The sequence below is a fragment of the Vanrija albida genome (genome assembly GCF_041260175.1).
Source record: "Vanrija albida strain AlHP1 chromosome Unknown contig_4, whole genome shotgun sequence".
Lineage (NCBI taxonomy): Eukaryota > Fungi > Basidiomycota > Tremellomycetes > Trichosporonales > Trichosporonaceae > Vanrija > Vanrija albida.
In genome coordinates this window covers 2,989,048-3,015,450 of record NW_027191423.1, presented here as the reverse complement: position 1 = coordinate 3,015,450, position 26,403 = coordinate 2,989,048, and the positions used below count along the sequence as shown (strand labels likewise).

The window sequence follows — 26,403 nt, the reverse complement described above, 5'->3', positions numbered from 1 at the left end:
CGGTGGTACACTGAGGACAATGTGCCGCGCCAGCAGCCGGTCAATCTCGGCCCGCAACATGCGCGACGTGCTTCGGAAGAGGAGCCACGTCCGTACCGGCGAGTGGAGGAGGATGGTGTTGACGATGTGGTCGTGGGTGGCGGCGTCGATGTGCGCCATTGCGGATTGCAGGGTGGGGAGTCGTTGTTGCTGTGTGAGTCGGGCAGCATCAGCTTATATGACGGTTAGAGATGGCCGCGATTGTGAAACGTCGGTGCCGATGCCACTGACCATGACGACGACTCAACAACTGTCAACTCATGCGCTATACTGCACCACCGGCTCCGCCACGTGGCGCACTCCGGCTGCATCCAAAGTCCATACTACAAACCGACGAAACCAAACTAGGGAGAGTACACCGGCAGGACGCTGGGTGTTGGGGACGGCGCGTGCTCTGGCTCCTCGACGCCGCCGTAGATCGAGTTTGACGGCCGGGCGGGGGCTGGGGCCGTGAGCGTCCGGCCTGTCGTCGGGGTCGAGGGCGTCGCTGGCGCCGGGGGTGACGGCGGGGTCGGGAGGGGGCGGACCTGGGGGCTACCGCTCGCGGTCTGCGCCCGGAGCTGGGCCGGCGCGTACCCCGCAGGCGGGAACGGGTCGATCGGGCTCATGCCGGCCGCGAGGGGCGACGGCGCGTGGGGGTTGAACGGCGCGTGCACCGGCGACCTGGGCGACCCTGGCGGGCTGGCCACCGCGAGGGGCGACGGCGCCGGAGGGCCCGGGGGCGGCAGAGGGAGCCCGCCCACGCCGCTGCCGTACCCCGGCCTCGTGTAGGCCAGGCTCGTGAAGCTCTGTGCGGACGCGCGCGAGCCCGGAGCCCCGGGCGCAGCGTAGGGCGCGTACACGAGGTCCGGGAGCGCGGGCGTGTACATGCTGCCCGGGTTGGACGCGTACGACGGCGCGAGGGAGGGCACGGCGCTGACGCGGGCGTTCGCGTACGGGTCGGCGAGGACGGGCTGCGAGAAGCGCGCGGGCGAGCCGGGCGGCGTGCCCTCCACGCCGTAGGGGACGAACGGGGCGTGCGCGCTCTGTGAGGCGTACGACGCGTGGCTGGCGCGGTAGGAGGCGGCGGCGGGCACGAACGAGCCTCGGTACTCCTGCTGCGAGGAGTGCACGCTGCTCGCTACCCCGGCGCCAGAGTGCGCGGGCACGACGAAGGTCTCGACGTCTTTGAAATCCGCGTCCTCCTCACGCTTGGGCTCGGGCTCGGGCATTCTGGCGTCAGGACTTGGGGTGGGACCGACGCACTGCTCGTACTTGTCCTTGCGCTTGAACTTCTTGCGGATGCCGCCGCAGCAGCACGCGAAGACGATGATGAAGACGATGAAGCCGCCGATGGCGGCGGTCGCCTGGGTCGGGGTCAGCTGGCTCCTGGAATCACACGCACGATCAGACCGCTCTTCGCGGCCGACTTGCTCTGCGCCTCGGCAGCGGCGGACGCGCTCGCGGACGGATCGACGGCGGTGACGGCGCGCGCAGTCGAGCCCTGCTTGAGCGAGATGGTCGTGGTCGGCTTGGTGGATGTGGGCGGCTTGGTCGTCGGGCTCGAGGCGACGCTCGAGGGTGGCACGCTGGGCTTGGCGACGGCGCTTGTGGAGGGAGCTGCGGGCGTGGTAGGCGCGATGGGGGGCGGGGGGACAGTGGTCGGAGCCACGGGCGGGGGCGCGGCCGGGGTCGTGACCACGACTGGCGGCTCCTTGGGCTCCTTCTTCGGCGGTGTGGGGGGCGGGGGTGGCGGGGGAGGGGAGGGGGCCGGAGGGGGCGACGCCGACGTCGGCGGCGGCTTCTTCGGCGGGTCGGGGCTCGGCGTGGGGGGCGTCACGACGGGCGGGGAGATTGCCGGGGGTGAGGGGACGGGCGGGACGGCCGCCGGGGGCACGGCGGCGGGGACGTCGCGCGCGGCGAGGGGGTGGAGAGCGGCGGAGGGGTCGGAGAGCACGGCGGGGAGCGCGTGCGCGATGCCGAGGGCGCAGAGCGCGAGGGCCGCGGCGCGCATGGTATCTGGTAGGTGGGTAACGAGCGTGGCTAAGGAGCGGGGTGTGGCGACAGGCGCAGTGGACGAGGTCAGTTGTGAGGGCTGGGCATGGTGAGATGGTCAGTCGAGGTCGCGATGGCAGGTTTGCATGAGCTCGGAGCTCACTCGCGAGCATTCTGCGGCGCGTGCGTTGGGGTTTCTTTCCCATTCGTGGATCGCAGCATGGAGGCCTCGGTGATCAGTGCGCCGCCACACCACACGCCACTTTGCAACCAACCGGCTCTTCGCATCCGACACTGTCCGTAATCTACTCGAGCGCACGCCACTGCCGCGAGCCCCCGCTCCAGCGCCGGCGGGGGAGCTCGATAATCTCCGCGGCCGACGCGTCGCTCGCATGCGACGACCCCTCGCTCTCGCCGTGGACAATCTGCCCGCCGAGCGAGCCGTGGTGGTACGCGACGGGGTACCGGCTCGTGCTGCCCTGCCGTCCGTGCGCCTCGTATGCTTCCTGCTGCAGGCGGGTCTTGGCCGGCGTGCCGGTGAACTGGCCTGACCGTCTCCGGCTGGCCGTGTGCGCCAGCATGGCCCTTGACGCCGCCGGGTCCGTCAGCGTGATCGCCGGCGTGGTGACCCAGACATCGGAGCCCTCGGGCAGGGTCGGGAGGGGCGGCGGCGGGAGCCTGGAGGTCGACGCCTCGGGGACGTGGATCGCCGTCTCGGCTGATGTCGAGTACACACTCTCGGTAGAGATGGGAGACAGCAGGGTTCTGGGGTCGACGGGACGCTCGGGCGAGCTCTCTGGCGTGGTCTGCTCCAGCCGGCTCACGAGTGTGGGGTCCGACTCGCCGCTGTGCCCGCTCGTTGCCGAGTGCGTGGTGCCCGCGGACGAGGCAGTCATCGGGCCGAACGTTCCCCTCTGCCAGCTCCCTTGGAATGGCACGAACCTTGGCGGAGCCGCCTCGACGTCGGTAGAGAGGTCGCGCACCCGCACGCCGGGCAGCTCAGAGGGTGGGACACCAGCAGCGGCGTCCAGCCGCGCCTGGAGGGCGAGGTGGCGCTGCGCTCCCCAGTCAACTAGCTCCTTCAAGGGCGAGCCCATGTACCCCACTGGCTCCTCTTCCATCGTCGATACGACGCTGGCGGGCTCATCACTCGGGATCCTAGCCTGGGGGCCCGGCGTCGGGCCGAGCGAAAGTGGGGCGGGGTTGTTCGTCTCGTCGAGGGTGCGGAGCGAGTGCTCCGTCAGGGGCGTGGGTGCCGGGTGCTCGGCGAGCGACGCCCCCTCTGACTCTGAGAGCACCGACATGCGGATGTCCTCACTGGGCTTGCGATACCCGGCTACGTCTCGGTGCTCGGGTGGGACACTACCGTCAGCGGAGTCGGAATGCCGTCTTACGATTTGTACCGGTGTGCTGCGCGCGCCTGGAGCCAGAGCCCAAGTGCGAACAGGGAGAGGATGACGGCGACTACGGCGAGCACAACTCCAGCCTGGGGTCAGCTCCGGGGCGTGGGAGGCACATACTATTGCTCCGCCCGACGTCACGCCACCCTTGTTAACCGTGTCCCCTGCGGCTGCGACTGTGCTGCTTGAGGCCGTAGCCGAGGATGAGGATGCTGGCGTTTCCGAGAGTTCGGGGACCGTGGTCGTAATGTACTGCGTGATGGGCGTTGCAGTCGTCGCTGCGGTCGTCGATGCAGTCGCCGTTGTTACCAATGATGACGATCTCTGGGCGCTCAATGACGACACGGCAGTCTTGCTACTCGATGCAGTCGCCGACGATCTCCCAGCTGTTGCCGACGACAGTGCCGACGATAGTGCCGCCGACACCTCCGGCGTTGCGGCTTGGGAAATGAGCACGGCGGGGTCGGGTATCCCCAGCGGGTTGGTGCCCTCTGCTCTTGCTGTGCTGGGTGGGATTATGGCTTCGTCGGTGGCGACAGTGGCCTCGGCGTCGCTCGGGGTATCCTGGCGCTTGTGCGGTATTGGCGCGGCCTGCGCCGACGCGAGCAGGACCATGGTGATGGTGAGTAGCCGCATGAGGGGGAACGAGTGTGTGAGTGTGTGTCAAACTGACGGAATGAGAGATAGAGAGATAGAGAGAGAGTTGGAGAGAGAGGAAGAGAGAGAGTGAGTGAGTTGTTGCTGTGCGGTATTGCTGTGGGCCGTGCTGCAGCGGTGCCCGCTTCGCCTGATCATCGTCGACGACACTGCACCGCGGCCCGCGCGCGCACCGGTGCACTCTCAGCACTGTTTCGTGCCAGTTTTATACTTGAAACTCTGCATTGCTCAACGGTGCACAAGTGATTGATGCATGCACTCGTCAACTCCAGTGGATCGCAATGTGCAGCACGGCGCGCGGCGATGCAGTATCGACGACACCGGTATTCGGGGGCCCCAGGTCGGTTTTCTCCGCCAACTGCGTCGCCAACAACCAAACTTCCTTCACCGCGAGCTGGACTGAACACTCACCTAAAGATTTGCAACGATCTCTACTTGATCTGGAGGTCCCACGAGTATCCTCCAGCCCCCATGGCAGCGACGTGGTGATGCAAGAGAGCCCCAGCACCCCGCTGTTATCAGCGGCGGTCGCCGAAACAAGCGGCATCGGCTTTCTCCGATCGGTCAACTCGACCGCGTGGAACAGCTTTTGACGCATGACGCACCTCGACCTCGAGTTTTTACACTCCATCTCACCATGTCAGCGGGCAAACTCGCCGCAGTGCCACTCAAGGGCGGGGCAGCGTACCCCCCAGCCACCCCGTACGATGAGCAGACACTCGCCGTGTCGGACATCCACACGATCTAGTGAGCTATCGAGGGGAGCATCGCTCATTTCAGTTTCGCGCAGTCTGGCAATCCCGAGGGCAAGCCTGTCGTCTTCTGGTGAGCTCAATGCTATGCATGAGAGGAGGAGGTTGCTACTGCTACCTGTTGCCTGTCGTCGGAGAAACAATGCCCAGAATGTACGCTCACACACCAGCCACGGTGGGCCCGGCGTCGGCACCAGCGCAAAGGACACGGCGTACTTCAACCCCGAAGTGTACCGCGTCATCCTCGTCGACCAGCGCGGTGCGGGCAAGTCGACTCCGTGGGTACTGGGAAGCTTCTCCGAGCTGACCTCAGCGCTGGCGAGCTGCGCGAGAACACGACCTGGGACCTAGTTGCCGACCTCGAGCGCGTGCGCGAGACGCTTGGCGTCGACAAGTGGCTCGTGTTCGGCGGATCATGGTGAGCTCGTCTATGGTCTCAAGCTGACAGTCACAGGGGCTCCACCCTCGCCCTCGCGTACGCCGAGACGCACCCCGACCGCACAGCAGGCCTCATCCTTCGCGGCGTGTACCTGAGCCGCAAGTCGGAGCTCGACTTTTCGTACCAGGACGGCGCGAGTCGTGAGCGCCCCACCCCTTTGGCCCGGCTCACACCCAGACGTCTTCCCAGAGGAGTGGGACAAGTTCTACTCGCACATCCCCGAGGAGGAGCGGCACGACATGATGGGCGCGTACTACCGCCGCCTGCTGCGCGACGACGACGAGTCGCTCGTCACCGCGAAGATCTGGGACCAGTGGGAGGACTCGATCGCCAAGCTCATCCCGGACCCCGTGCTGATCGCGCGCACCGAGGAGGACCCGCGGTTCGCGCGTACGCTCGCACGCATCGAGGCCCACTACTTTGTCAACCTGGGCTTCATGGCCGACGGGTTCCTGGTCACCGAGGAGCAGATCAAGAAGGTGCGGCATATCCCGATCATCGTCGTGCAGGGCCGGTACGACATCGTGTGCCCGGTGAGTGCAGGTCGGGGGTGGGGCTGACGGCCCAGGCGGTCGCCGCGTACGATCTCAAGAAGGCATGGGGCGACAGCCTTCGCATGTACATTGTTGACGACGCGGGACACTCGGCGCACGAGCCGGGGACCAAGAGGCTGCTCGTCGGCGCGGCTGACGAATTTGGCGCAACGCTGCAGTGGTAAGCAAGGTCGGGGGACAGCAGCATGCATTCTATAGTGCAGGAGAAACCAGTGACTGTTCATGCGCGGGATGACTCTTCAGCCCGTCGTCGCTCATCTTTAACGCGTCGTCGTTCTTCTCCAACGCGCCGTAGTTCTTCTTCACGCCGTCGTTGTTCTTCTTCACCTCGGCGTATTCGTTTGAGCTCATATCCGAAGACCCCTTCTCCTACACTCTGCTTCGTAGGCTCCGAGGGGGTCGGTAAGAGATCGCCAATGCGTTTGGGCTTGTGTTCCTCATCTGCCTCGTCCCAGAAGTCCTCCCATCTGCAGCCTGGATCCACATCAGCTCTATTCGTTGAGTGAGCGGCGTCCGACTTACCGCAGATACTGCAAGGCGGCGCGTCGTCGTCGAATACGAGACATTGGGCGGTAGACGGGTCCCAGTACGGCCAGTGGCGCTGCATGGCCCACAACGAATTGGCAAGTGAACCCTCGTGGTGATCATCATTGGGGCAATAGATCAGCATCGGTTCTTGCGAGTACCCCTCGGCCGGTTTTGACATCGTCGCGAACTCGCGCTGCTCGTCGCTGTACATGATACCGTTGATGTCCGTGTAGTACACCACCAACTGTCGCCATCCTCGTGGGATCGTGGAGCGGTGGATAGCTTCCAGGAAAGCCGTGTGGACGATGAGTGTGGAGTTGGACACGCTCCGTGAAGGTAGGTATTCCAGCGCCTCGACAGCGAAGAACCTGCCGCGGATGCACACATCCGGTGAGTCGAAGAGCACCAGCCCCTTCGGGGGAAGTCCTGGCGGCCCGTCTCCCTTGTCCCGTCGTTCGAGAAAGGCATCGTCCTCCTCCTTCCAGTGGTCGCGGTGCTCTAATCGCAGTGTCTTAACATTGGGGAAGACTGCGGGGTCGCCCTGGTCACCCACGGCTTGGTACACCGTGGCCATGGTTTCCGCTGAGGGCGGAGGGCATAGTTCGAGGTGGTGAATCAGGCTGAAGCGCTGCTGTCGTAGCGGATCATCGCGGCCACCATTAACTAGCTGCGCAAAGTGGGTTTCATCGAGCTTGAGGCGGGCGTACAGAGGCTTGATTGCGATCGCGCCCACGGTTTGTGAGACGAAGAGGAGGCTGCGCAATGTAGCCTTGTCATTGGCGGGTTCGAGAAAACTGATGATCTTGGCTAAGAGCTCAGGCGGTAGGGCGTGTGCGTGTGCGCTCGCCTGCGGGTCGCGGTGGCGTGTGCTAGGCATTCGGCACGTTGTTTGTGTCGGTGTTGTGGTTATTGCAAACAGTCGTGTTTCGCGTTTCGCGACATTCTTGAATGCTTGAGCGGACGGACGGACGGGGAGACAAGTCGATGACGGCATCCAGCAGGAGGCCCCGTTTCGGCTGGGGGACTTGTTCCCTTGACGCGCTGTTTTATCCTCAAGGCGCTCGCTGCTGCAGGCATCTTACATACATCGAACCTCGGCGTCTGTGGCAGCAGCTTGGAGACGGCCCTTAACATCTCACCGCATTAAGGGTGTCGTGACCGACGCGACGTGCGACTTGGGAACGCGTCTCCTCAAGAGGGCATGGGGCGACAGCCTCCGCATGTACATTGTCGACGATGCGGGCCACTCGGCTCACGAGCCGAACCGGGACAAGAGGCTGCTCGTTGGCGCAGCGCTCTGCAGTGGTAAGCAAGGTCGGGAGTCAGTAGCATGCATTCTCTAGTGTACGGGCAACCAATACTTTCTCTCGCATGTCATTACTCTCCAGATTGGGCATCTATGTCTGCAAAGCGCTGGCACATATGTTTGAAGACTCCTTCTCCCCCCAAGCTCTCCTTCGTGGGCTGGAAGCGGGACATTTCGCCGGTGCGTTTCGGTAGGTATTCTTCGTCCGCCTCGTCCCAGTAGTCCTCCCACCTGCAGCCTGAGTCCGCATCAGCTACGTACAGCATGTGATGCCCGACTTACCGCAGACATTGCAAGGCGGTGGGTCGTCATCGAACTCCAGGCACTGGGCGGTAGACGGGTCCCAGTATGGCCAGTACGACCTTGAGGCCGCCAAGTTATGGGCAAGTTGATACTCGATGTGATCATCACTAGGCGAGTAGATGACCATTGGCTCCTGCGCGTACCCCTCGGCCGCTTTTGACATCACAACGAAGTCGTGCCATTCGGTACTGTACTGGAAACCCGCGACGTCCGTGTAGTACACCACCAACCGTCGCCACCCTCGTGGGATGGCGGAGATGTGAATAGCATCCAGGTAGGCCGTGTGAATAGTGAGTGTCGATTTGGAGACGCTTCGTGAAGGCAAGTATTCGAGCGCTTCAATGGCGAAGAATGCCCCGCGGATGCATACGTCCGGCGATTAAAAGAGTGCCAGCTCCTTGGGGGGAAGCCCCGTAAGCCCGCCTCCCTCGCGCCGTTCGTAAAATTCCCTCTCGTCGTCCTTCCAGTGATCACGGTGCTCGAGTCGCAGTGTTTCACGTTGGGGAAGAGCGTCTCGCGCTCGTCACCCACGCTCTGGTACACTGTCGCCATGGTGTCCGCTGATGGCGGGGGGCAGAGTTCGAGGTGCTGGATTAGGCTGAAGCGCTGTTGCCGTGCCGGGTCGCGTCCCCCGTGGACCAGCTGTGCGAACTGTGCTTCATTGAGCTTGAGGCGCGTGTACAGGGGCGGCATCGCAATGGCCGACACTGTTCGCGAGACGGAGAGAAGGCTGTGGAGTGTTGCCTTGTCCTTCACAGGGTCGAGATAGCCTATGACCTCGATCAGGAGCTCGGGCGGGAGAGCAGTTGCGCGCGGCTGTGGGTCGTGGTAGTGTGTACTAGGCATTCTGCGTGTCGTTGGTGTTTGTGTTGTTGTCGGATTGCAAACAGTCCTTGTTTTGCGTTTCGCGTTCTTGAGTGCTCAAGGGGAAGTGGAGGAGGGAAGTGGATGACGGCATCCAGCAGGAGGCCCGGTTTCGACTACTTGGGGGCGGATGGTGTGGTTTCTTCCGTCGAGGCACTGCTCCATCCTCGAGGCGGTCAATCTATTCACAGGCTCGAAATCAAAGGCATTCGCCAACCTTGCGGCTGGGCCGACTGCCTTCACCTCATGATCGGTAGCCGCCTCCGAGACGGGGTCCGCTCCATCTTCCTCGCTTCCGAGCGCCAACTCCACCACCTCAGTGTGGCAGAATACCAGGTCCGTGAAGAAGTGCCCGGTCAAGACGGCCCTCCCTTCAGTGGTGGTTTGATGATCGAGCCCGGCTTGTAGGACCCTCTTCCAGCAGATCATTAGTTACCCAGCCAATGGACATTGCTATGCGCCTCATGTCATATCTACGAATTGACTGGATCTTCAGCCAGGAACCGCGTGGCGGCATCCTCGGAACAGCCTAACTCCTTGGCCGCTGCAGCAGCCTGTTCGGCAGCTTCATGCACGTCGGCCTCGTCCCAAAAGCCCTTGCAGTCACGGCCTACGGATTCTGTCAGATCCCGTGCACAGGGGGCGAGCTTACCGCAAATATGACACGGCGGGGGATCATCGTCGAACAGGAGGCACTCAGCAAGAGACGGGTCCCAGTAAGGGTAGTAGTTCTTGTCGGCCTCCAACCTCTCTCGAACGTGGGCCTCGTTTTTATCGTGCCTGCCGACATAAACCATGACCTCCTGCGCGTAGCCCTGGGCTGGGTTCGTGAGGAGAATGAAAGGGGCCTGCGTCCACACGAGCATTTCGCTTTCTGTGTTGTAAACAACCAGCCGTCGCCATCCACGCTGAATGAGGGAGGTCTTGCCGCCGACGGCCCCGATGTCACCCGTGTGGACTGTGAGGCTCGAGTTCTTGATACTGAGAGAGGGAAGATACTCGAGCGTGTCCATGGCATACATCTCGCCACCAATGCACACATCTGGGGAGTCGAACAGTGCGAGCTCGCGCGGCGGCAAGCCGGGCGGCCCTCCCCAGGTGTTCTTTCGCACGGCACGGTAAACAAAGTCATCGCGCTTCCAGTGGTCGGGGTCGTCGATGCGGAGTGTCCGGACACTTGGGAAGAGCAGCCGTCCATCGGAGCCGTCCATGGCAGCGTACACCGGGGCCATGGTATCGGGCGTGGGCGGGGGGCATAGAGCCAGGTGCTGAACTAGGCCGAGGCGGTTGGACGAGCTGGTGGAAAGCCGACCTTGCGGGTCACACGCGCCGGCCACGAGGCTGATGAGCTGCGACTCGTTGAGTGTCAGGCGCTCGTATAGAAGCGGTAGGGCGATGGCGTTGACAGTGCTCGAGACGCAGAGCAGGCTGTGTAGGGTTGGGCGGTCAACTGTGGGATCGAGGTAGGAGATGACATCTGCCAGGATCTCCGGCGGGAGGTAGTAATTGCTTGCGGACATTGCGTTCCGGAAAGGAAGAGCACAAGGTGAAGCGTTCCACTATCTGCCGGGGAGTCCCGATGTCAAGGGCATCGATTAGACCTGGGGTAGGGCGACGGACGGGCGTGCTCAATGGCCCAGTTCATGTTGTGGGACTAGAGCGACGCGACGACGCGACGCCCAGTTGTGAAACGGCGGCAGTGTTTGTTTGGCTGAGCGTGGGAAGGTGATAACGCGAAGGTTCGTCCCTTTGTGCAGGGGTCAGTTTGCGGGGTGCGGTTTCATGGTCCTGCTGAGGTCTTGCAGCCTCTAAAGAAGCAAAAAAGGTAGTTGGATTTGATAGCATCAGCGGTCCCAGATGGCAGGTCTACCGCCATCCCCCGTTTCGTTCGACTGTGCTGTAATTGGTTTGGGCGCGTTAGACGGGGCGCCTTCGGGCAGCTGAGGCGTCAGGAGCTGTCGTTAATCGCTGAGGACGGGATTCTGGGGCTTGGGAGTGAGTGCACAGTTCCTCTGAGATACCAGCCGTACACCCCACGCGTCTCTTGAGCATTCCCCGTCCCGTAACCCCTTGCGTCAAACCGTTGTAGAATGAGAGAGTGACAGAGATGTCGACGACGACTGCAAAGCTCGATGACGCACATACGATTCCCGCGTTTTTTGCCTCCGTCGAGCTGATTGTTGACGCGTTTCAGTCGATCACACCGATTCATTCTTGTCCATCTCTCTCGACTCTCACTCCTCGCTTTCTCTCCTTGTCTCTCGCTCAGTCTCTTCTCACGACGGCTTGTACGCCGCTGTACACTACGCGCCCATAAACAGCGCCTATAATCAAGACGACAAGCCTACGTCCAACGGCGCGATCTCCAACGTTCCCCAATGTCTCTCCTGACGCAGGATCCGTCGCCGCTCAACGACCCACAAGCCTACCTCTCCCTCTTCAAGTTCAACCACAAGCTGCCAAAATGCCCGCGAACAGGCCTCCCAGTATCCTACTCTGACATTGGTGACCCGGATGGTATCCCAGTGCTCTTTGTGCCGCCGTCTGGATGCACGAGGTGGTTCAGTGCACCGCAGGGTGAGTAACCTGGCGGCGGGCGTGCGTAGACGGCGCTGACCGGCATAAGACCCGCTGGCAGCAGGATTTGGCCTACGTCTCATCACGGTCGACCGGCCTGGCGTGGGTGCGGTACCTCCCGTGCCCCTTGCCGATCGCATTGGCTTAAGCTGTAGTAAGTACATGCATGATGTGGAGCATATCTACAAGCGCTGACGACTCTCGCAGTGATGATCGAATCCGTTCTCGAACACATTGGCGTCAAAGTCGCACATGTGCTTGCGACGTCAGCCGGCATCTAGTACGTCGTGACGCCTGCGTCGGCATGGGCGGCATGCCGACTTTTCCGGTGTTGTCACCACATGCCCGTGCACAACGCCAGTGCGGCAACTGACACTGCTCAGCTGCACGCTCCGCTTGCTCTCGTCGCACCCGAACATATTCTTGACGGGGTTGAATCCCCCGCCGGCGGTATACCTGGTTTCCCCGTGGTCGCCGCCGCTTCCTGCTAGCGATCCCCTGGCGTACCGGCAGCTCCTCGATTGGGTCCCAAGCCGGGTGCTGTCGACGCAGGATGTAACAGTGGGTACCAAAACGCGTCAGCACTGACCCTGCAGCTACCGTACATCGTTCCTGCGGTCAAGTCTATGGAAGATGCCTATGGCGCCACCAGCCGGGCAGTAGGCTCGGCACTAGGAGCCGTCAAGTCGTGGTGGGGAGGACACCCCGCACCTCCGTCTGCCGAGTCATCACCGCGGACGAGACGCGCGTCAGAGGCTGATGGCATTCCCGTGCCGGAACAAGAGCTCGAGGGAAGCGACGACGAAGCTCCAAAGAGCAGGCTGTGGGCGCCGAGTGCGAAATACGTGGGTTCGCCGCGCCGTGAAGTCCGCTGACCTCAGTTGACCATGGACTACCTTTACGCCGAGGATTTCAGCGGCATCGGCCAGGAGTACCTGCTCTGCCTGAACCGCGGTGCGCAAGATTCAGGCCCAGATTGGTTCAAGACGGAGCTAGACGGTGTCGCGACTTCGCTTCGTGACGCCCAGGGCCCCAGCGTTCCCGTCAAACTCGACATCATGGTCTGGTGGGGCGAGCAGGACGGCATGGTGCCGGTCAACGGGCGGACGTGGCTCAACAAAGCGTTCTCGGCACACCCCAAGGAGATTCGCTTGATGGTGTACAATGTGCCAGATGGTGACCACAGCGATTTGTGAGTGGCGATGGGGGCCGGGTGCTGATACCTCAGGATGCTCCGCGCTGCTGGCATTGGCGAGGTGTACACGATGATCATGACACAGGGGGATAGCACGGACCCCAAGTTCCGCGACGCGGAGGCGCTGGCAGTGGCCTCAGCGGCGGCGGCAGCGGCGGAGGCCGCGGAGGCGAGTGCTCGTGGGAAGGCGTAGGTTATTGGGACGGACGACCTGCGCACCATAGATTGTTCGACGATAGAGTAGATTTCCTGTCTGTAGCCCTACACAAGATGTACAAGCACGTCTGCATCGCAAGTGCCCTGGCGTGGGCGTCGTAGTCTGCAGTGCTCCGGCTTGAGCGGTGGCACCGGCGCCAACTCGGCGGAAGTGTGGCCCTGCGCCTATCTGGACAATCTGATACCGAGGGGGTCGCAACCATACATGGACTCACTAGACGTATATACCAGTGACTCAGATATGGAGTTAGCCTAAAGGCAGGGGACCACAGGAGCAACCCGAATCAGCAGAGCTGTGCACCACCCCAGCGCTCAAGGAGCGAGCATCACTGACGCGCGGTACCCCTCTCCCGGCTGCCCCCACACGGTCTTCCCCGCGCGCCTCCTGACCCACGAGTCCACCCCGACCGGGGTCTCCGTGGCCGAGGGAGCCTGGCTCACGCCCACGCTCTATGCGGCGGGCCTCCGGGTCCAGGAGTCGCAGACGACACCTCCCCAAAGCCCCATAGGTTCCAGGTGCCCCCGGGCCAGCCGGCTCTCAACCTCCAGCACCAGCCACCCGGGGAAGCTGGAGATTCGAAGAGAAACGGTACGACGAGCACCGCGAGACGGGATGCTCGTGCCCCCTGGAGTCGGGGGGATCTTGGCGCCTCTTCGCCGAGGGAGGACCGATGGGACGCGGTCCTTGTCCTCGTATTAACTTCGTCCATCCTGTGTGAGGCGAGGAATCTGAGCCCTGCGCGGACTCGACTCCTCTTCTCCGGGTGTTCCCTGTGTCTCCCTCGACCCCGGGGACGCGTTCCCCGCCCCTCCCACACCAGCAACGGCCTTCCAGACGCCCCTGCCCTCTCCCCCCCCCCCCCCCGCGCAGCCACGCCGCGCGCATTAGCATCCTTCTGCGGCGATGCCCCCTGCGTGATGGACCGGCTCCTCACCACTCCCCTGAGGGATGCGGGCTGCGTCCATCTGCAGGGTGGCTCCTGACTCGAAGGCCAAGCTGAGGGGTGGCGGCCAGTTATTAAACTGGGGTCCGGACTGGCCCCTGCCCCTTGCCCGGAGGTTTGTGTCTCCACCCAGCTAGACCTGATAACTATTTGGCACTGCCACTTTTCGATGCAACCTGACCCCGAACTATGGTAGCCCTTGCAAGGCGACTACGACGACTCCGGCCCACCTCCTCCCTCGGTCCCAGCCTCCCTCCGAGCAGGCTCACGGGAGTCGAGATACTCAAGACGGAGGAGCGGGTTATGCAGTGGGTCACCGAGCAGCCAGGTGGGACTGGAGGCACGGTGAGTGGCTATTGGCCTTCCGGCTATCTCAGCTGGCAGACAAGGTGCTCGCCGAGCTAATGGGGACCAAGGACGAAATCGGATGTTGAAGGCAGGGCAGGGAGATAGTGGAAGGGAGTCGAGTCCGATGTCTCTGAACGTGGCGGGGGGGTTCGGGGTCTGCGTTCCCGGAATCGCACTTCACCCCGGACTGGATTTCACACACGTCCCTCCGGACCATGGACTGGCTTGTCGATGCCAAGGTGGTAACATGGGAGAGCTTGCTGAGTGCTTGGGCACATTCCGCTCCCAAGTCCGCCAAACATCCCTCCCTCCCTTCTGGGGCGCATCCGGTCAGCTGCTCGCAGATGACGATGGGAATCACTGTCAATTCAGGGAAGCGACCAAACAGTGCGAGAACCCCCCCCTTCACCCCACCGACCAGGTCATCCCTCGCACCGGCTACAACGAGGCGGGGGAGGCGCTCTGGGCTGCCAGGTGCCCCACAGCTCCCCAGTGGATGGTGGGGATTCATGGCAGCCCCCACCCCCACCACCGCTGTCATCCGGCACGGCGTGATCAGCCAGTCTTGGAGCTGATCACGTCGCAGCCGATGACACCGCCGCAAGCTGCCCCACCACTGTGTGACCGCTAAGCGCCAGAATGACGAGTTTCTCCTCTGGAGTGTGGTGGAGGGCGGGAACCAGCGCACATGGACGCGACGGCCGAGCGGCACCGGGGGAGATACTGCCGCGGCAACCGCCACACTCGACCCACCCATGACCACGCGCGCATTGCACAACCCCCGTCCGCCTGCAGAGTGCAGACCACAGCCCGAATGGAAGCACTCGCCGCCCATATCCCGCATGCCAACGCCGGGCGCCGCGGCAGCTCCGTGGGCGGCTGTCACATGCCTCGGCGTCGAGGGGCATCGGCCTCGCTTATTTCGCCAGGAGCTCGGCCTCTATCTGCCGTGGCCTCGGGGATCGATATCCGCCGCCACTCGATATACCTGGGTCTCTTTTGCGTGGCCCCCGCTCGCACGTCGCTCGTAGATACAGAATAACTTGTGGCGCATGCGGGCGCTTTGCAGCTTTGCTTGAAGCAGGTATGCGCGCGGCCGATTGGCAAAGGCGGGAGGCCCCACCCCCACGCCCTCATCGCCCCACCCCGCGTCATGATGATAAGCTGAGATGACTGTACATGCGCGCATTTGGTGCGCACACCGCATGTCAACTGCCCCTTCTCTACTCTTTACAGAGCCTATGTATCGGTTGCGAGTCGGCTCTCCTTAGCCGTGTGGGCGGTTACTTCTGCCAGCGATGCGCCGGCCGATCTGCATTTAAGAGGGCGCGGCTGGTGCCCTCCCTCCTCACTTCTCTCCCTCATCCTCAGCACAATGGCTGCCAGTGAGTGAAGCCACTCTCCCACTCCCCTCCACTCACCTCCAGACACATTCGCCCAAGCTATCACCGGCAACCCCGCCGCGTTCCTCGAGGCGCTGGCGCCCGACGTCTTCCTCGAGGCCGTCTTCCTCGTCCAGCCCATCAAGGGCAGCGACAACGTCAAGGCCGTCCTCGAGGCCGCGCGCGAGCTCTACACCTCGTACAAGGTGACCGACAAGGCAACCAAGGGTGCCAAGACGTACCTCGACTGGACGGGCGAGTGGGCCGACGGCTTCGTCCTCCAGGGCGTGACCATCCTCACCGTCGAGAACGACAAGATCACCAACATCGCCGTGCACCACCGTCCCCTCGGCACCGCCATCGCCCTCTCCAAGGAGCTCAAGAAGCGTCTCCCCCAGCTCGCTGACCACTTCTGGGCTGACTGGAAGTCGGCCGGCGAGAAGGCCTACCCGCCGACGGGTTACCCGGGTATGTACGCACCCACCCCGCATCCCCAGCCCCGCCTGACGCCCAGTCTACGACTCGTACTCGCACATCACCGAGGGCAACGTCGAAGACCAAGCGTGGACCAACAGCTTCAGCGCCAAGTCGGGCGAGGAGTTTGCAAAGGCGCTGCACCCCGACCTCAAGTTCCAGGCGGCGGCCATCACGCACACGGTCTGGGGCGTCGACAAGGCGCAGCAGATCCTCCACCAGGCGAGCAACTTCTACCAGAACCTCGTCTTCGACCACGAGGTCCGCAACGACACCAACAGGCGCTACATTGAGTGGAAGCTGTCCGGTTTCGACGGCATGGCCATGCGCGGCCTCACGACCCTCCAGATCGACGATGAGGGCCGCATCGCCGAGCTCAACATCTACCACCGTCCCCTCGGCGGCTCGGCCTGGCTCTCCAAGGAGCTCAACAAGCGCCTCACCGAGGCCGGCCGCCCGGACGTCGCTGACCACTTCTGGAAGGGCGACGACGAGACGCAGACTATCAAGGAAGCGTACGAGAGCGGCAAGGCGCTCAAGGACAAGGGCCTGGTGTAGGGGCTAGGAAGAGGCAAGGAGGTAGTCGCAAACTTTAAAAATGTGTCTATGAAATGTGTGCAGTAACTGGAGCAACATCGGTGCCTATGGCACATCAAGGTGGCAGAGGAAGCGTCAGACCAACAGGACTGCGTACCAGACTCTCATCGACCGCCATCTCTCCGCCTCCAACCACAGGCCTTCCCTCCCGCCAAGCCCTATTCCACCACGCACCCCTCTCCCAAACCGACATGCTGACCACCACACCGCCGCCAAAAGATGTATCCCAGCGCACCGGCAAAAGCTGGACGAGTTAGGAATCGAACCAAAGACCTTGTCAAGTAGGTAGTAGTACCGCAGTACTCGTGCTAATGACACGCTCTACCAACTGAGCTACACGCCCGAGAGATGTCGACGCTATGCGCCTAGGCCACGACGGGGATCGAACCCGCAATCTCATGATTTACTTCTGCTTAGGGTCGTAGTCATACGCCTTGCCATTGGGCCACGCGACCTTGGTGTTGGAGGAGGGGGGCCGGGGTAGGTGAGTGGTGCGATGGCGGTGCCCTGAGTGCGAGCGCTGGTGCGAGGTGCGTCGCGCCCTGGTGCGGGGTATGCGTTGTGGGCGTTGGGAGTGCGGGGGGGAAGTGCATGGTGAGTGTTGGTTGCGGTTGTGTTGTCGAGTGGTGTTCGAGAGGATGAGGATGGAGGAGGTGTGGCACAGTCTTCACGTGCACACTGATCGGCTTGGTGGCGCGCATCACTGGTCTGTCTGCACACACACAGTCGCATCTCCATCGTCGCCTCACCTCATTGCTCAACTCTTGCACCCGCGTAACCCTTACACCTCGCACGTAAGTCGACCAATCACCGCACGTTTCTCCAATACCTCAGGGGCCAAAAGCTAATGCCTCTTGGCTGGATTGAACAACCGACCTCATCATATCGTGTTTACGAGTGACGCGCTCTACCACTGAGCTAAAGAGGCTAAGCTGGGCTGCGAAACGCTGCTCAGCCGCCGTGTTCGTCGTCGGGTTTGCATGCTTATGAATATGCCCAGCAGAGATGGCATCGGCGACGGACTCGGCGACGGAATGCCAAGGTCGCCGAAACGTGAAACGTGGTCCTGCCGAACCCTGAGCCGACGACTGGCTGAGCAGTGGCATACAATCTTCTCTATACACTCTACAAGCTGGCTGTCTCGGCCACGGCCACTGCCTTCGCGGCCGCGGCCCCCGCCGTACGCCCAAACACGACACACTCGAGCAGGCTGCTCCCTCCGAGACGGTTGTCGCCGTGCACGCCGCCCGTGATCTCGCCGGCCGCCCAGAGGCCGGGCACGGCGTCCCCGCTGGTCGTGAGCACACGCGCGTCCGCGTCGATCGCGACGCCGCCCATCGTGAAGTGCGTCACGGGCGTCAGGTCACCGACGTACACCTCTGCGTCGTGGTCGCCCGGTGTCTGGTCCCAGTTGCCGTACGTCCGCCTTCCGAACACGTCTGGCGAGCCGCGCGCGGCAGAGTACGCGTCGACGCTGGCGACGACACTCGGGGGCAGGTCGCGCAGCTTGACCTTCTTGAGCAGGCCCTTCCACTCGTAGAAGGACACGTGGTGGGCCGCTGCTGCCGCCGAGCCCGCGTCGAGGAGCAGCGTGACGCCCCACTGGCGCGTCTCGCCGACGTCGCGCGAGGACAGGTCGAAGATGGCCTTGGTGACCGCGGCGCGCGTGTCGAGCTCGTTGACGAACCGCTTGCCGTCTTGGTCGAGCAGGATGCCGCCCTCGCCTCGGAGCATCTCAGCCGCGAGGAACTTGAGGCGGGCGCCCGGGTCGGCCGGGTCAACGAACCCCGTGGGGTGGACCTGCACGCTGTCCATGTCGACGAGGCGCGCGCCAAGCCCAGTGAGGAGGCCGTGCGCGCCTGGCCGCACGTCGTTGGTGGAGGGCAGGCCCGCCAAGTCGGGGCGGTACTGTGCGAGCAGGGACGCGTCGCCTGCAAACCCGCCCGACGCGAAGACCACCGGCCCCGTGAGCGAGTGCGTCCCGTTGTCGGTGGCGTAGGACACCCCCGTGACGGCACCGTTGTGCGTCTTGAGCGCAGTGACGTCCGCCCCCTTGGTGAGCGTGAATGCCGGTTCCGTGTCGAGCTTGTCGAGCAGCCCCTTGATGATTGCAAAGCCTGGCGGGATCTTTCCGCCGCCACGATGAGTGCGCGCGACGCTATGGCCTCCGAGCGGCGCGACGACGGCGAGGTCGACGCCGATTTCGTCCGCGAGCCACGTCGCGGCGGCGGCCGACTCGGCCGTAAGCTTGGAGACGAGCGCGTCGCGGTCGACGCCGGGGGCGGCGAAGCGCGCGCCGGCCGAGCGCACCGTGTCGGCGTAGAACGAGGTGTCGTCTATTCCCTTGGCCTGCTGGAAGCGCGTGCCCGCGCCGTTGATGCCGGAGCTCGCCTTGATGCTGTTGCCGCCCGCCTTGCCGGCACGCTCGAGGAGGTGCACGCGAGCGCCGGCACGCACGGCGGTGTAGGCGGCCGAGAGACCGGCGAGGCCCGAGCCGACGACGATGACGGTGGGCTGGGAGGCCGCGGTCGTCATGGCGGTCGAGAAGCTACGGCGCACAGAGTAGAGCATGAGTGCAAGAAGCAGGCATGAAAGGAGGAGGGTGCGTGGCCGAAGCATGGGGAGTGGGTGTTCTGTTCTCCAGGATGGCGTTTGGTCGCATGGCGTCGTGCCAAGAGTCGAGTTCGGACGGCTCCCCCGTGTCGGAAAGTGCGAGCACTCGGGAGTGGCCGGCGGCATCGGCCGAGATAAGATACTGCATGTCTCTACTCCCAAGCATATTTCTTCCAGTACGCGCACCCCAGCGTCCTGCGCCAGTCCTCGAATGCGCGGTCGTCGTCCGCGACGCCTCCGAACGGCGACCGCGTGACCACGGCGGCGCGGCGCGCGGCCTTGAGAATCGACGAGCGGTCGTGTGCGTGCTCGAGCACGCTGGCCCATTGGTTGCTAGTCAGAGCACCAGGGTCGCCAGAGGTGTGCTTGAGGACAAGGTCGAGGACGTTGGGTGGCAGGGCCGCGATGGGTGTTGGTGATGTCGCTGCCGGGTGGAGGAGGATGCGGGCTGGCGTGATGACCCGCTTCAATGCCCGGCCGACGCGCTGCCGGAGTTCGTAGTTGCGGTTTCCGAGGGCCACGCAGCGCGCTCGAATGGAGTCATACGCTGGATCATCACCTTGGACACTGACCGACGCGTCGTCCTCGCTGTCGTAGCCCTCCTCAAACTCCTCGTAGTCGTTGACGAGCGACAGCTGGCAGATCGAGTAGTTGTTCTCGAAGGAGCGGACGATCGACTCCATACCAGCAAGAGACAGTCCGCACCCTTCGAGCTCGAGGCTGATGAGCTTTAGTCCAGAAGAGGCGGTGATGGCGCGGACAGCGTCCTCGCCAAAGCGGTTCCCGCGAAGGGATAGCGTCTCGACGGGATTTGTGAGGGCCGTGCCGAGTCCCTTGAGGAGATTGTCGACGACCTCAGCGCTCATGCCCACGCTGTCCAGGCGGAGTTCAGCGACATGAGATTCTGCCAGGTTCCACATCATCGTGTAGATGTTCTGCGTCTCGTCGGGGATCTGTATCGCCTTGGGGTTGCCCTCCTCGTCGAGGGCCGGTTCGGCGGGGTGCAAGAAGCGGTACCAGTCTGCCATCGAGTTGCCGCTCAGGTCGACCGAGACGAGGTTCGCGTCGAGGGCGGCGTACGCGAACACGTAGCACATGCCCGGGATCGTGAGACGCGTGTTGCGGAGGTCCATCTCGCGCACGCCGAGGGCAGCACACTCGTCAGCAGAGTACGGGCACTGATACGCCGCGACGGCGTCGTCGATCCCGAGCGTGGGGTTGAGGAACGCCAGCTCGACCCCCTCGTGCGCATGGTACCGGTACACGGCGAGCCTGCGAAGGATGGCGAGGATGCCGTCGTCGCCGAGTGCACGGTCGGCAAGCCGCAGCTCGAGCGTCTCGGGCGTGAGGGAGTCGTGCACCTCGGCGACGTTGCCTGCCATCAGCGGCGCGCAGGGGGCGGCTTACCTCCTGGTGCGGACATGGTGCCTGCGTCGGGTGTGCAGATAGTCCCGGCAATGTCAGACTAGACGGTGAGGGTAGACGTGAGTGCATGATCTCGCTGGATCTTGGAGGTGATCGGGAAGCGGGCACGCGTCGCAGGTCGTGTCTGATGCCCGCGGCGGGATGACCTCGCCAAGCCAAGCGAATCCATGCCGTCATTGCTAAGTCAGTCATCCGCAGTAAAACAAGGCAACGCAATCTTGTTAGTGAATAATCAGCGACGACGACGACGACAGCGAGACAATGGCGCATCAAGCCGTCACGATGTCCGCATCACCACGGCCACAATGGTCGTGCGCGTCGGTCGGTGCCCCGGGCGGGCCAGTGACGACAAAGGACCTCGATCGACCCCGTCTGTCGCGACACCTTGTCCGCAACTCATCCTCTCATCCACTCACTACTGACCTTCCAGCACGCAGACGCATTGCACCCCGACAGAAACCAGTACGAACCGCAGCCCGTCTTTCTCTTCCCCACCTCGTCACGGTCTTTTCTCCTCCCCACCGATGTCGCTCTTCGAACCCCCCTTCGGCCCCCTCAACGGGATCCACTATCTCATCCTGCACCATGCCCGGCCAATCCAGGAGAGCAGCGTGTTCGACGCGCTCGAGGCCCTCATCCCGCTCTACATCCAGGCATACCTCCTCCTCTCGCCGGGGACAACAGCGCCAATGATTCGGATCCTCCGCGCGGCGCTCGGCATCGTCGGAATCATGGCCCTCACGAACCAGTTCATGTCCTGGCGCGTCGTCACGCCAGGCGCCAACGCGCTCAACACGACCCTCGGCTCGCTCTACGTCCACACGGTGCTCAAGTACGTCTGGTTCGCCGCGGCGCCGGGCGCGACCGACGCGTTCATGAGGGTCGGGAACCGGAGGAAGCGCTCGCTCCCATTTGCGGCCCTCGATCTGTGCCTTAACTCGCGGTACTCTGCCATCTCTGCACGCGATGAGGCCGACGACGTCAAGGACGACACTCGCCGCCACCGCTCCCGCCGCCGCTCCCCGCCTGTAAAGCCCTCCTTCCCGCTCGTACTGTCGACAGCATCACGCGCCCCCGAGGCCCTCCGCTACCTGCTCCTCGGCTTTGGCCAGATCTTTGTTGCCGGCGCGCTCCTTGCGATCGTTCGGACAGCTGGACCGTCGACGCTCGGTAACCCCAACCCGGCTCGCAGCAAGCTTGCGACCTTCCTCGGCACGACGGGCTTCGAGCTGATCCCCGGCGTCATCGACCCGTGCGACATCGGCGAGAAGCGCATCGTGCTCCCTCCCGTTGTCATTGAGGTGCTAATCACGGTGGCACTCGGCGCTGCGCCTTACCTCACCATGAGCGGCTTGTACAGCCTCGCCGCGGGCGCGGCGGTGGGCTCCGGCTTGTGGGAGTCCGAGTGCTGGCAGCCGGATCTGTTCAACAGCCCGTGGAAGGCAGACTCGCTCCTGGATTTCTGGCGTCGATGGCACGCACTCAACAAGGTGTGTGCTGCCGGAACGTCGTCATGCAGCACTGACGGACCAGCACGACCTCCGCTCGTTGACGACTATCGCCCTTAAGACAGCAGAGCTCCCACTCACCCCCTTCCTCACCATCCCGCTCTCGTTTGTCATCTCTGGCATCCTGCACATTGTCTACCAGCTCGGCATGAACCCTGTCCCCTCGGCAACCAAGGTGGGCGGCTTCTTCGGCCTATGTGCGGCTGGTACGCTGGCAGAGTACACTTTCTACCGCATCACTGGAAGCCGGGTCCGCGGCCCGGTTGGGCGGCTCTGGGCCTGGGGCTTCCTCTATGTCGCTGCCCGCTATTGCATCCTTGACGCGTGGGTGGACGCAGGCGTGGCAACGATAAGACTCGCCGAGGACAGATGGGCCGACGCGTTAGCCGCCTGGATGCTGCAGTACGTCCTCGTGCCGTATTCGCGGTAGCGCAGAGTCCGCTCCGACATCGACATACACGCCGCGCCACCAAGCTCTCAACCTGTAGCAACCATCATCGAACCCTGGACCCTCCCTTGCTCCATGCACCCGTGTATTCATCGACACTCTGCCATCTCTCAGCTAGGAGGCGCGGCCAGGCGAGCCTCATCCTTCTCGCCCTCATCACCCCTGTGCTCCTTACCCTCCTTGCCCTCCTTCTTTCCCTTGAAGTGGTTGTACGCGGCGTAGCTGGCGCCTGCGGCCGCCAGGCCACCGATAAGCGTGCCAACGCCGGGGCCAGAGTCCTCGCGGTGGTGGTGGTGCCCGGCGCCGTACCCACCGGGGTAGTAGCCCTGCTGCTGCTGGGGGTAGCCGTAGTAGCCCTGCTGCTGGTATCCCTGGTAGCCGCCCTGGTACCCTCCGCGGCCGTACCCCTGGCCGTAGCCATAGTATCCCGGCGAGGGAGGTGGGCCATAGTTGTACGGGAACGGCCCGGGGTAGCTGGGAGACGGAGGGCGTTCGTAACGGTGTTTGTCCTTCTTGTCGTGCTGCCAGCATCAGCTACTACCTCTCCTGGAAACTCACGCCGCCGAGCAGCTCGCCGAGCAGGAGCGCGCCACCAGCAGCCGCAGCCCCGATCGCCAGCGTGCCACCCACGCCCAGCGCGGCCGGCTTCTTCTTCTCGCCCTTGCCGTCGGGTGGCGGGGCAAGCTCGTGGTCGCCATGCACGAGCGTCAAGGGGCGCGGGGGCACGGGCGGCGCGTCGTCCTTGCCGCTGAGCTTGTCTGAGATCTTGGCAGCCGCGAGCGCGGCGGCGATACCGGCACCGCCGGTCGCGAGCAGCTTGCCGAGCCCGCGGCGCTCTTCCTCGACCGGCGGGGTGGCGGTGACTGCCGGGGTGCCGTCTGCCGCTGCGTCGGTGGCAGGTGCCGCGGGCTTGGACAGGCCAAGGAGGGTGCCGAGTCCGCGGCTGGCGGGCTCGGCGGGGGCGGCAGCGTTAATCGCGGGGGCGGCAGCGTTGGCTGCGGGCAACACCTCGGCCTGCTTCTCCTCAACCTTGGGCTCAACCTTGGGCTCAACCTTGGGCTCAACCTTGGGCTCAACCTTGGGCTCAACCTTGGCCTCCTTCACCTCCTCGGCCTTAACCACCTCAGCCTTAACCTCGACCTTCCCCTCGTCATAGTTGGGCGGGGCAGGTGGCGTGCTCGCGGCCGGCGCGGCCCCGTCAGGCGGCGCAAACTCGCCCTGCACGACAGCCGGGGGGGGGAACGCCCACTGGCGGGTCGGCGGCGCGGTCGTCGGGTTGACGTAGAAGTAGGCCTCGTGCGCGGGCGACCACTGCTTGATCCTGCGGCCGCGTCAGCAGGCGACCGACGCAGGCACTCACCACGGCGCGGGGAGGGTGTCTTCGTGCTTGTCGGTCATTGTGCTTGTCGAGAGGACTTGTCGCGACGGACGACGTTATGAAGTGCGCGAGGTGCGTGCTGGGATGTGACGTCGCACCCGGTGCGAGAGGCCCGCCCGCGATCGATGTGCACCGCAAGCACAGCAGCGACCGAGCGCGAGGGCACGCCGCACTGTGCGTGTGACGAGCACGCCACGAGCGTCGAGCAGCGCATACGCACACACCAGTGTCATCGCTTCTATGCACTGGCCTGGCCTGGGGACCGTGTCGCACGCGACGTGCGATGTGGCCATGCCACTTGGCGGCCGCGCTCCGTGTTGTGCCCGTCAGCCGCCCTCCGCCACGATGGCGTCATCCCCACCCCAAGAGCTCCCCCACGCGGTCGGCCTCTTGGCACCCCAGCTCCTCCTACACGGCATGCATCATACGGCCAAATCAAACATACACTAGGAAACGAGCTGCCTGCGCCACGGCTCTAATGCGGAACTGACTCCAGCGCTATTGTGCCCAGCGGCCTATTGTGCGCGCGCCGAGCGGCCTGGTCGTCAGCGCCACCCTCCCACACACGCACCGTCATAGCAGCTCTGGTACGTGAACCCGGTGTCGGCCCCGCCCTCAGAGTAGCCGTACCCCGGCGTAACGGGGCGATACTGCGCCTGGGTGTACTCGCTCGGCGTAGGTGCGTGGGTTGCCTTGTGCTCGCGGTGCTGGCGTCAGCGATGCCCAACCCCCAAACCCACGAGGATGTCGTCAATCGCCGAGACGACGCTGCCCACACGCTCCTTCGCGCGCTCGTGCACCACCTCCCTAGCGGCGTGCAGCGCGTCGACGGCGTGCGCGACCCTCGCCCCGCGCTCCTCGGCGCGCGCGAGCGCCTCGGGCGTGTTGAGCGCCGGCGCCCCCGGATCAGGCGAGGGCGGGACGTACACGACCGTCGCGGCTGTCGCTGCGGCTCCCGGAGGGCCAGCAGGCGGCGTGCCGTACGGGTTCAGGTCAGGCTGCACGGCCGGAAAGGCCCACTGCCGCGTCGGCGGGTTGGTCGACGGGTTGATGTAGAAGTAGGCGCCGGCGGCCTCGTTCCACTGGCGCAGCCTGGTGTCAGCGCCGCTACTGGGGCAGCTTACCATGGGTACGGGAGGATGCTGCCCGAGCTCGTGACGCGGTTGAGCGGGACCGACATGGTTGAGAAGGTGAGATGGGCGATGCGATGGGAACGGCTTAAAAATCATCCATCTCGTCGGTGGCGCGGGCGACGAGGTGCGTGGGCGCCGCGGCGCCCGTACTATCATGGCGCATGAGCTGGGCGGGGGGACAAGACAAAGGAGAGCATGCCCCCGGCGCCTCTTGCGCCGCCGGCCGTCAGGCCACCAGGCCGTCGGAAGCTCTCGCGGCGCCAAGGCGGGGGCTATTGGGCTGGGCAACTGGACTGGGGGTGAGTCACCGCCACGCGGGGTGGCGCTCGCTCGGCGTCGGCGCCGGTGCATGGCACGTGCGGCTCGGGTCAAAAGGCAATGGCATTCGTGTATCTACCGTTCCCCGTCTCTCTTAGTAGCCGCCGCCGCCGTAGATCGGGCCACCGCCGCCGCCGTACCCGCCGGGCCCTCCGAAGCCGGGGCCGCCGCCAAAGCCGCCGCCGGGGCCAAAGTTGGGCCCGGGGCCGCCCTGGGGCGGGCCGTAGCCGCCGCCGTAGCCGCCGGGCCCGCCAAAGCCCTGCGGCGGGCGGTGGCCGTGCCCGTGGCGGCGGTCGTCCTCGTCGTCGCTGTCGTCGCCAAACTTCTTCTGCGGGGGGTGAGCGGGGGCGGCGTGCAGGCTATTGGCAGTTGAGGGTACCAGGCCCTTGCCTGCACAGGCAACTCACCTTGAGGACGTGGCCGAGGAGCAGCACGCCGGCAGCCGCAGCACCGCCAGCAGCGATGCTGCCGCCCACGCCGAGGCCGGCGGGCTTGGCGGCCGGCGCGCCGGGGTACGCGGGCTGCGCGGGCTTGTTTGCGATCTTGTTGGCGATGACGGCGGCGGTCGCGCCGGCGGCAGTCACGCCCAGCACCTTGCCGAGGCCGCGCTCACCGTCGCCTCCCTCGCCGTCAGCGACGGGCGGCTCCCACTGCGTTGTGGCGGGGTTGGTGTTGGTGTTGACCTGGGCGCGAGTCAGCACTGCGCGGCAGGCGCGGGAAGGTGGGGGAGGAGGGCGGCGGCACCCACGTAGAAGTACGCCTTGTAGTTCTCGTCAAACTGCTTGATCCAGCCGGCGGGGAGGGGCGCCTCGGCGGCGGGGGTGGCCTGGGCGGGGGCGGACATTGTGTTGGACGGGTGGGGAGGGGATGTGTGAGGGCGAGGTGGGCGACGCAGTAGCTTATGTGGTGGGTGGGCGGGTGGTCGGGTGGGCACTGGGGGCGAAGTGACGACCACAGGCGGCGGTCTGTGGTCGTCGCAGCGGCGTTGCGCCGCGCAATGCGCCGCTTTGCTCATCGCTTCCTAGTCGTTC

At 64.4% G+C, this 26,403-nt stretch overlaps 12 protein-coding genes and 3 non-coding genes across 15 annotated transcripts; 4 read left to right on the top strand and 11 right to left on the bottom strand.

Moving 5' to 3' along the window:
- Positions 1 to 383: 383 nt before the first annotated feature.
- Positions 384 to 2,032, bottom strand: Q8F55_005940 (uncharacterized protein; the record flags this gene model as incomplete). The annotated part of the gene is made up of 2 exons (XM_069354415.1): positions 384 to 1,385; positions 1,424 to 2,032. 2 exons carry the CDS (start codon positions 2,030 to 2,032, stop codon positions 384 to 386), a joined length of 1,611 nt encoding a protein of 536 aa, XP_069209057.1.
- Positions 2,033 to 2,318: 286 nt separating this feature from the next.
- On the bottom strand, positions 2,319 to 4,028 carry Q8F55_005939 (uncharacterized protein; the record flags this gene model as incomplete). The annotated part of the gene is made up of 3 exons (XM_069354414.1): positions 2,319 to 3,375; positions 3,408 to 3,499; positions 3,534 to 4,028. 3 exons carry the CDS (start codon positions 4,026 to 4,028, stop codon positions 2,319 to 2,321), a joined length of 1,644 nt encoding a protein of 547 aa, XP_069209056.1.
- A 679-nt stretch (positions 4,029 to 4,707) lies between these two features.
- Positions 4,708 to 5,979, top strand: Q8F55_005938 (uncharacterized protein; the record flags this gene model as incomplete). The annotated part of the gene is made up of 7 exons (XM_069354413.1): positions 4,708 to 4,817; positions 4,851 to 4,895; positions 4,993 to 5,100; positions 5,136 to 5,240; positions 5,277 to 5,401; positions 5,439 to 5,794; positions 5,830 to 5,979. The coding sequence occupies 7 exons, from the start codon at positions 4,708 to 4,710 to the stop codon at positions 5,977 to 5,979; spliced, it is 999 nt and encodes a 332-aa protein (XP_069209055.1).
- Positions 5,980 to 6,007: 28 nt separating this feature from the next.
- Positions 6,008 to 8,798, bottom strand: Q8F55_005937 (uncharacterized protein; the record flags this gene model as incomplete). The annotated part of the gene is made up of 6 exons (XM_069354412.1): positions 6,008 to 6,142; positions 6,189 to 6,289; positions 6,338 to 7,098; positions 7,881 to 7,887; positions 7,932 to 8,145; positions 8,484 to 8,798. The coding sequence occupies 6 exons, from the start codon at positions 8,796 to 8,798 to the stop codon at positions 6,008 to 6,010; spliced, it is 1,533 nt and encodes a 510-aa protein (XP_069209054.1).
- A 491-nt stretch (positions 8,799 to 9,289) lies between these two features.
- On the bottom strand, positions 9,290 to 10,336 carry Q8F55_005936 (uncharacterized protein; the record flags this gene model as incomplete). Its single annotated transcript, XM_069354411.1, has 2 exons — positions 9,290 to 9,426; positions 9,469 to 10,336. The coding sequence occupies 2 exons, from the start codon at positions 10,334 to 10,336 to the stop codon at positions 9,290 to 9,292; spliced, it is 1,005 nt and encodes a 334-aa protein (XP_069209053.1).
- Positions 10,337 to 11,194: 858 nt separating this feature from the next.
- Q8F55_005935 (uncharacterized protein) lies at positions 11,195 to 12,781 on the top strand (the record flags this gene model as incomplete). The annotated part of the gene is made up of 7 exons (XM_069354410.1): positions 11,195 to 11,393; positions 11,443 to 11,547; positions 11,601 to 11,673; positions 11,777 to 11,954; positions 11,990 to 12,238; positions 12,275 to 12,585; positions 12,622 to 12,781. 7 exons carry the CDS (start codon positions 11,195 to 11,197, stop codon positions 12,779 to 12,781), a joined length of 1,275 nt encoding a protein of 424 aa, XP_069209052.1.
- A 2,690-nt stretch (positions 12,782 to 15,471) lies between these two features.
- Q8F55_005934 (uncharacterized protein) lies at positions 15,472 to 16,510 on the top strand (the record flags this gene model as incomplete). Its single annotated transcript, XM_069354409.1, has 3 exons — positions 15,472 to 15,481; positions 15,524 to 15,946; positions 15,993 to 16,510. 3 exons carry the CDS (start codon positions 15,472 to 15,474, stop codon positions 16,508 to 16,510), a joined length of 951 nt encoding a protein of 316 aa, XP_069209051.1.
- A 284-nt stretch (positions 16,511 to 16,794) lies between these two features.
- On the bottom strand, positions 16,795 to 16,892 carry Q8F55_005933. Its single transcript has one exon. It is a non-coding gene; the product is annotated as a tRNA-Ala (tRNA).
- Positions 16,893 to 16,916: 24 nt separating this feature from the next.
- Q8F55_005932 lies at positions 16,917 to 17,004 on the bottom strand. Its single transcript has one exon. It is a non-coding gene; the product is annotated as a tRNA-Arg (tRNA).
- Positions 17,005 to 17,397: 393 nt separating this feature from the next.
- On the bottom strand, positions 17,398 to 17,477 carry Q8F55_005931. The gene has a single exon. It is a non-coding gene; the product is annotated as a tRNA-Thr (tRNA).
- A 197-nt stretch (positions 17,478 to 17,674) lies between these two features.
- Positions 17,675 to 19,120, bottom strand: Q8F55_005930 (uncharacterized protein; the record flags this gene model as incomplete). The annotated part of the gene is made up of 1 exon (XM_069354408.1): positions 17,675 to 19,120. The coding sequence occupies one exon, from the start codon at positions 19,118 to 19,120 to the stop codon at positions 17,675 to 17,677; it is 1,446 nt and encodes a 481-aa protein (XP_069209050.1).
- A 194-nt stretch (positions 19,121 to 19,314) lies between these two features.
- Q8F55_005929 (uncharacterized protein) lies at positions 19,315 to 20,585 on the bottom strand (the record flags this gene model as incomplete). Its single annotated transcript, XM_069354407.1, has 2 exons — positions 19,315 to 20,537; positions 20,570 to 20,585. The coding sequence occupies 2 exons, from the start codon at positions 20,583 to 20,585 to the stop codon at positions 19,315 to 19,317; spliced, it is 1,239 nt and encodes a 412-aa protein (XP_069209049.1).
- A 526-nt stretch (positions 20,586 to 21,111) lies between these two features.
- On the top strand, positions 21,112 to 22,525 carry Q8F55_005928 (uncharacterized protein; the record flags this gene model as incomplete). The annotated part of the gene is made up of 2 exons (XM_069354406.1): positions 21,112 to 22,077; positions 22,121 to 22,525. 2 exons carry the CDS (start codon positions 21,112 to 21,114, stop codon positions 22,523 to 22,525), a joined length of 1,371 nt encoding a protein of 456 aa, XP_069209048.1.
- Positions 22,526 to 22,653: 128 nt separating this feature from the next.
- On the bottom strand, positions 22,654 to 25,101 carry Q8F55_005927 (uncharacterized protein; the record flags this gene model as incomplete). The annotated part of the gene is made up of 6 exons (XM_069354405.1): positions 22,654 to 23,064; positions 23,102 to 23,864; positions 24,367 to 24,379; positions 24,493 to 24,628; positions 24,662 to 25,013; positions 25,046 to 25,101. 6 exons carry the CDS (start codon positions 25,099 to 25,101, stop codon positions 22,654 to 22,656), a joined length of 1,731 nt encoding a protein of 576 aa, XP_069209047.1.
- A 365-nt stretch (positions 25,102 to 25,466) lies between these two features.
- On the bottom strand, positions 25,467 to 26,216 carry Q8F55_005926 (uncharacterized protein; the record flags this gene model as incomplete). Its single annotated transcript, XM_069354404.1, has 3 exons — positions 25,467 to 25,700; positions 25,780 to 26,055; positions 26,121 to 26,216. The coding sequence occupies 3 exons, from the start codon at positions 26,214 to 26,216 to the stop codon at positions 25,467 to 25,469; spliced, it is 606 nt and encodes a 201-aa protein (XP_069209046.1).
- Positions 26,217 to 26,403: the final 187 nt, after the last annotated feature.